The sequence below is a fragment of the Mustela nigripes genome, chromosome 4 (assembly GCF_022355385.1).
Source record: "Mustela nigripes isolate SB6536 chromosome 4, MUSNIG.SB6536, whole genome shotgun sequence".
NCBI lineage: Eukaryota > Metazoa > Chordata > Mammalia > Carnivora > Mustelidae > Mustela > Mustela nigripes.
This window is the reverse complement of record NC_081560.1, coordinates 161,707,148-161,714,363: the sequence shown is the minus strand read 5'-3', so window position 1 is coordinate 161,714,363 and position 7,216 is coordinate 161,707,148. Positions and strand designations below refer to the sequence as shown.

The 7,216-nt window shown below is 55.9% G+C and overlaps 1 protein-coding gene across 2 annotated transcripts in view; it reads left to right on the top strand.

Moving 5' to 3' along the window:
• The first annotated feature begins 209 nt into the window (after window positions 1–209).
• LOC132016662 (proto-oncogene FRAT1-like) overlaps window positions 210–7,216 on the top strand; it is a 9,139-nt gene continuing 2,132 nt past the window's right edge. Inside the window, exon 1 of one of the 2 annotated variants that reach the window (XM_059398258.1) lies at window positions 210–3,116. In XM_059398258.1, the coding sequence (XP_059254241.1) occupies window positions 698–1,543 (846 nt within the window). In that variant the 5' untranslated portion in view covers window positions 210–697 and the 3' untranslated portion in view covers window positions 1,544–3,116. Of the gene's footprint in view, window positions 3,117–7,216 lie in introns of those variants that run through there. The other variant, XM_059398259.1, reaches the window with a different exon arrangement.

The window sequence follows — 7,216 nt, the reverse complement described above, 5'->3', positions numbered from 1 at the left end:
AGTCTCAGAGGGCCGACCCGTAACGAACCTGCCCTCCTTTGCAATGTCCCCGCTGCACCCCAAACCCCTCCTTCTTTCCCTGCCCTGCCCCCACCGCGGCGAAGCCGGACCGCCGGCGGAGCCCTCCCCTCCCCCAACACGCCAGGTCCGGGTGACTGCGGGTGCGCGGGGGAGGAGCGGGAGGGGCCCAGGCGTTGCTGACACGTGGGGAGCGAGGAAGCGTCGGAGGAGGAGGGGTCGGGTGTGTGGGTGGGTGTGTCCGCGAGTGGGAGAAACCAACCAGACCACCTCAGAGTCGGCGTGTTTTCGTGCTGGTTACCGGGCGGAGGAAGGACGCAGCTCTCCCCGCTCCCGGGAACCCCTCCTGGGTAGGTAACTGGGAGCAAACGCCAGAAGGCTCCTCCCGCGGCCCTGCACCGCCCGCGACCACCCGCAGCCCAGCCCCTGCTCGCGCGTCACCCCACCCCGGCTCGGCGCGGTGGTAGGGCCCGGCGTCGACGTCACCCATTGTTTACAAATCACCCGGAGCCGGTAGGATTCCGGCTCCCGCGGCTGCAGGCGCGCGGCGTGAGTGCCTGGTGGGCTCCCGCTTCCGAGTCCATCCGGGCCCCGCTTCGGCCTCACCCCCGCGCCCCGCTCCGCCGCGACCCACTGAGTCCTGCCCGCCGCCGAACTCCGGGTGCCCGGGCGGGGGGCCATGCCGTGCCGGAGGGAGGAGGAAGAGGAAGCCGGCGAGGAAGCGGAGGGGGAGGCGGAGGAGGAGGAGGAGGACAGCTTCCTTCTGCTGGAGCAGTCGGTGACGCTGGGCGGCTCGGGCGAGGTGGACCTGCTGGTGGCCCAGATCGGCGAGACGCTGCAGCTGGACGCGGCGCAGGACAGCCCGGCCTCCCCGTGCGCGCCCCCGGGGCCGCCGCTGCAGCCCCCGCGGCCTCCGGCGTCGGTGCGGGCGGACAAGGCCCGGCCGCCGGCGCTGCCGCTGCTTCTGCCGCCGGCGCCGGCCGAGTCGGTGGGCCCGGCGCCCCCGGGAGCCCTGCGCTGCGCCCTCGGGGACCGCGGCCGCGTGCGGGGCCGGGCTGCGCCCTACTTCGTGGCCGAGCTCGCCGCAGGCCCCAGCGCGCTGTCCGCACTGGCCCCTCAGCCCGGCCTTGACGGGCCTTCGGGAGCGGACAAGCCGGGCGCCCCGCAGCCGCTGTCCGGCCCGTGCCGCCGAGGTTGGCTGCGGGGCGCCGCCGCCTCTCGCCGCCTGCAGCAACGACGCGGGCCCCAGCCCGAATCCCGCACCAGCGACGACGACCCGCACCGGCTCCTGCAGCAGCTGGTGCTCTCGGGGAACCTCATCAAGGAGGCGGTGCGGAGGCTTCATTCGAGACGGATGCAGTTACACGCAAAGCTTCCCCAGCGCCCGCTCACCGGGCCTCTCTCGGCCCCAGTGCATGAGCCCCCTTCGCCCCGCAGCCCTCGCGCGGCTTGCAGCGACCCCGGAGCGAGCGGGAGGAGGGCGCAGCTCAGAACTGGCGACGGCGTTCTTGTCCCTGGCAGCTAACACCCGGGGAGTGGCCACAGGGCCAGCCTCTGCCTGGAGGGCAAGGCATTCCCCAGAGGGCTGCATCCCTACTCCGACAGGTGAACTCGCGTTTTTGGAAGCGGGAAAATAAGCTAATGCAGACGGGGAAAGGAAAAACCGCGAATATTTTCGTGGGGGAACTAATGGGGGACCCCGATGCGTTTGAAAAACCGAAGGACTTGGCCCTCTTTGAGGCGGATTACAGAACGCACCCCAAGCTCACATTCAGTAGTGCTCCTTATTTGGCGTGACGAGTCCCAGCGGCGTAGCGTGCGATTCCACGCAACCTCTAGGGCCCTCCATCCCGGCGACCATGTGGCCACACTCCACGCGCCTCAGGATCGCCGAGCGCCCAAAGGACGAGGACGATCCCAGTTACTTGCTTTACCTTTTCAGGGCTGGTTCCTGATCCACTGGGGGGAGGGAGGGGAACAGGAGTAGACCATGATTTCAGGGAGAACCTCAAACTGCCAGACTTGAAAATTTACGACTCTTTAAAAAACCCATCTCGCGTCTTGTGGGTGCTGGTTCTTAATACAAAACACGCGGTACCAAGAAAGGACCATTTGGGGAGTTGGATAGGAGTAACGCGTGTTCTGCCTCCACTTAGCAGCTGGCTGCGGTTCTCAGAGCGGCGGGGGAAGGGCTCGCGCTCGGTGGGGATGGGAGGCGGGGGCGGGCGGTGCTGCGGAAGGGTAAGGTGAGGCTCGGAGAGAACCTTCCTTCCTCTCTCAAGTGTTTGCGCAGCCGACCCCCTCCTCCTCGGGTTCAAGGTCACCGTTTTCTCCGCGCGCGCAGGGTTCCGGGGCTTCAGTAGTGCACAAGAGTTGCCGGGTTGTGCCTGTACTCGGGAGAAGTGCTGGGTGTTCTGCAAGTGCTGGAGTCTCTTAAGGACACGCGCACCGCGGCCACCGCGGGTGTGGGGAGGCGGGGACATGCTGGGCGCCGGTGCCTTCCGCGGCGACCGCGCCCTGGGCTTTCATAGAAACGGCCCAGTCTTACCTCGGGTCCCGGCACTCCCCCGCCCCCTCGGCTCTGCTGTCCTACTCCAGGCGGGTGGCGCTGGCGCTCCTGGGGGCCCGGGCTGGGGGTTGGGGAGACGCCACGTGACGGGCACTCCGGGGACACAGCCTCGCACAGCAGCTTATAATGGACTCTCCGGGGCCATTTGCAATAACAGCTGCAATTCCCTGGATAGACGGAGTTGATTTCCTCCCTCTGCCCCTCCCCCAGCCATGCCAGCTCGCCTTTGTAAGTGAAGGAAACCGAGTAGAAAATGTGACCCTCCAAACGGAGAAGCTGCAGGCTTTGCCATTGTGAAGCGTGGTGAAGTGTTTTTTAACATACCGTTCGCTTACTCTGAGGGATCGAAAACCGTGTCGTTGGTGTTTTAGTTTTAAACAATTCAATGGCTTGTTCATCGTCCAGATGTGGCTGTTGAGGTATCTACACTTCGCACCGGAGTGTCAGGAATTGTGGCTGTCCTGATTATAGGATTTTAACTTAACTGAAATAACTTGTTTTTAATAAATGCATTGAGGTTTTTGTTAGGGCTTTTGTTTTGTTTGGTTGGTTGGTTTTATCCTATTCTTGCCTCGGGTGGGAAAGATGCACAAAACACATTTCTCTAATCCATAAACCTAAAAACACTTGGAATCCTTGTCAGCCTGCCTTGGGGATGGTAATTAGAGCGCCTTTGTGTCTGAGCAGCTCACTAGTTAAGCAGGGTCTGTGGCTGGGTGTGTATTGGTGCTGGCAGGAAATTAAATGAAAGTGAGGTCAGGTTTGGGACCAATCCCATTCACTAAAACCTTAGAGTCTTTGGATTACTAGTCCATGATGGAGATGTTTTATGAAGGGGCCTCTGACTGTATCAGCAGAGGACATCAGATCAGGCCATCACAGCAGACTGGGAGGCTCATCACCTTTTTTTTTTCCCTTCTGTGGTCATTGAAGACTTGTTTCACAAGGCAGTTCTTAAAGCTGGGGCAGCTCTTGGTTAGGGGCCGATCACGATACAAACCCACGGTGGGAAGGCTGGTTGGCAGTGTCTGAAAGGACTCCTCTCTCTGCCCTTGGCATGTTTGCTGCCATTCTCTACCTAAGCCGTGACCTAACAACCCGTCTCTGTCCCTCCCTCCCTGAGTTACTTCAGTCTATTCCCTCCTGGAAGGAGCCACACTAGGCGACAGATTACCCAGGGTTTGAAGCCACTTATTAAATGGGGTCCTTGGACAAGTTGCCCAACTTCTGTGGTCTCTGGTTTCCTCATCCGTGAAATGAGATGAGGAAAAGGTTCTCGGCAACTGGCAGGTGCTGGAGATGAACAGCCTCGTCCCTACTCCTTCCTTCCCAGCACTGCCTCTTGGCAACCAGACGACTGGGTCTTCAGTTTCTCATGAAAGAGGAGCATGCCATCCATGGTCCTAACAATGCTTTCTGGATTGACTGCTGTATGATACAATCTTAATTGTCTAACACACTTTCGGACTCTGTGCCTGGTGTCCGTACATCCCCATTCTCTCAAATACACCCACCATCCCCGATGGCCTGTGAGAAGTTCCTCCTGAGCACCCCAAGCCAGCTGTTTCCCACCTGTCCAGGAAGTGTGGGAGGCTTGTCCAGTGCTGCTCAGTAAGGGAAGGCTGATTACAGAGGCTCTCAGACAAATGGTGGGGAGGGGGAGGGGTGCTCCAGCCCTGCAGGAGGCTGCCACCTCTGGGCGCTAAGCAGGAGGAAAGTGGTCAGGTGCTGGCTGCCCCTGGCATTGCAGTAGCCCTGAGCTCCTTGGCTCCACTACTTTAGTGGGGATGGGATTTCCTGGACGTCAAAGGGTTAGGAGCAATCCAGGGCTGAACTGGCCCATGATTTGATGCCCCTTGCACAAACCGTGCTGGCTTGTAATGACCGGTTAAGGCTCGACTCAACCATGGGGTTCACTACTCCATAAAAAAGGAAGACCGGAGAAAACAAATGCCTACTATCACGCACTTTAAATACCCTATAGCCCGGGGACGCCTGGGTGGCTCAGTTGGTTGGACGACTGCCTTAGGCTCAGGTCATGATCCCAGAGTCCCGGGATCGAGTCCCGCATCGGGCTCCCAGCTCCATGGGGAGTCTGCTTCTCCCTCTGACCTCCTTGCTCATGCTCTCTCTCACTGTCTCTCTCAAATAAATAAATAAAATCTTAAAAAAAATATATTTAATAAATAAATAAAATAAATACCCTATAGCCCTAAGTGTCCCTCTTTTTAAAAATCCTGCAGCTCTTACTAGCCACCCCCAAATCCTCTTTTGGAATAAGTCAAGGTTCACACAAGTGATTTTAAGTTATTAGACCTTTTTTTTTTTTTTTTTTAAATATTTATTTATTTGAGAGGCAGAGAGAGACAATGAAAGAGAGAGAGTATGAGAGAAGAGAAGTCAGTGGGAGAAGCAGACTTCTGCTGAGCAAGGAGCCCGATGTGGGACTCGATCCCGGGACTCCAGGATCATGACCTGAGCCGAAGGCAGTCGCTTAACCGACTGAGCCACCCAGGCGCCCCTATTAGACCATTTTATAAGTGGAAAAATAGTATCGAAAGGGACAGGGTAGAGTGACCTACTGAAGTCACTTATGAAGTCAAAGGCCTGTGGGAGTCGAGAACCCAGGTCTCTGGGCTCCCAGCTCGGGCCTATCTCCAGGAGCCTAATACCATCACACACAGTCCAGTACTGTCCACTGCACAACTCCACACATGAATGACCCCTCTGTTGTCCAACTCGGCGACTCTGCCCCCAGAACCCAGAAAACCCTACCCCAGATTCCTAGGCTGAACTAGGGAAAGCCAGGTATGGGCCACAGTCATTTTCTTACAAAACATTCAGGATCCTCTGAAGACAGCTAGCTGGCCACAGAAAATGGCCTGGACGAACTAAAAGACCAAGCTCTAAAGTGAATGAAAAAAAATACAAAATAAGTTAAAACACAGAAAGCGGCAAATGACAACAAGCACCATGAGGAAAAGAATGGCCCATCTTAAGGAGGACTGTAAAGTCTGCTGCCCCAAAATTTCGTTCTCAATTAGGTGCAAATGCTACAATATTTGGATTCAATTTTCACCCTTCCTTTTTCAGCTCATAAGCAGAGACATAGAACGAAGATCAGACACCACTTTCCTATCCAGCAAAGTCTGTATTGAACCCTGTGATCCCTTCCTTCCAATCAGGAAAGAGTTACCCTGGCAACCAAATTACTAACTCACTCAATTAGCTCCCCCCTCTTCCCCCAATGCTCAGTAATCACAGAATGTCAGCCCAGGGAGAGCTAAGCCTTAGGCGGTCTAGTGCTATTGCCTCATTTAGGCACGGAAGCCCAGAGAGGTTTCCACTCAGAGATGCCCTCATCGGAACACCGTGCAGACTGGTCCAGGCAAAGGGTCAAGACCTGTCCCACACAGCACGTCCTTCTAGTCTTCCATCCATAACTAAAGGGAGAACAAGTGACCTGCCCTTTACAGTTTCCCAGAAGCAGGAGACAGACAGGCGTGGGCTCTGCAGGCGGCCCTCCTCTGCCTCCACACAGGCAGCTGTGGGATTTGGGGCAGGGTCCTTAATCTCCATGAGTTCAATGAACTCATCTGCAACATGGGGTAGGAATGGAGCCTACCTGGAAAAATCATGTGAGTGTTCAACTAGATAATATAAGGGAAGCAAATAGTAAATACTCAAATAATGAAACATCAATTCTGCTATTGCATGAAGGCCACTACTTTGTTTTCTGTGGAAAACCCTGCTTTTTAAAAACTTCTTCAATCTGTTTCTTAAAAGGCATAAACCTGGGTGTCTGGGTATCTCGGTCAGTTAAGCGTCTGCTTTCCCCTCAGATCATGATCCCAGGGTCCTGGGATTAAGCCTCGAATCCGGCTCCCTGCTTAGCAGTGATTCTGCTTCTCCCTCTGCCTGCCGGTCTCCCCTACTTGTATTCTCTCTCTCTCAAATAATAAAAAAAAATTTTTTTTTAAGATTTTTATTTATTTGACAGACAGAGATCACAAGTAGGCAGAGAGGCAGGTAGAGACAGAGGAAGGGAAGCAGGCTCCCCGCTGAGCAGAGAGCCCAATGCGGGGCTCGATCCCAGAATCCCGAGACCATGACCTGAGCCAAAGGCAGAGGCTCTAACCCACTGAGCCACCCAGGTGCCCCAATAAAAATTTTTTTAAAAAGAAAAGTATAAACCTGTTTCCTCTGAAGATCAGGTGCTTGAGCTTACAACCCTGTTGTATAGGTAAGTGCTAAGGCAAGTACAGAGGAAGGGAATATTCAGTATAGTAGAGGTTTAATCTCAAAAGTGTGGCAATCCCTTTGAGCCCAAACCTTGAATGCAGATCAGGATTGGGACTGGTAGAGTAGGAGCTGCAGAGAATATTAACAAAGGGGAGGGTCTGTGCTGAGGACAGCCTGGGACCACGGCTCTTAATGCCCCCATCAGAAAAACCATACCCGGGGCGCCTGGGTGGCTCAGTGGGTTAAGCCACTGCCTTTGGCTCAGGTCATGATCTCAGGGTCCTGGGATCGAGTCCCGCATCGGGCTCTCTGCTCAGCAGGGAGCTTGCTTCCTCCTCTCTCTCTGCCTGCCTCTCTGCCTACTTGTAATCTCTCTGTCAAATAAAT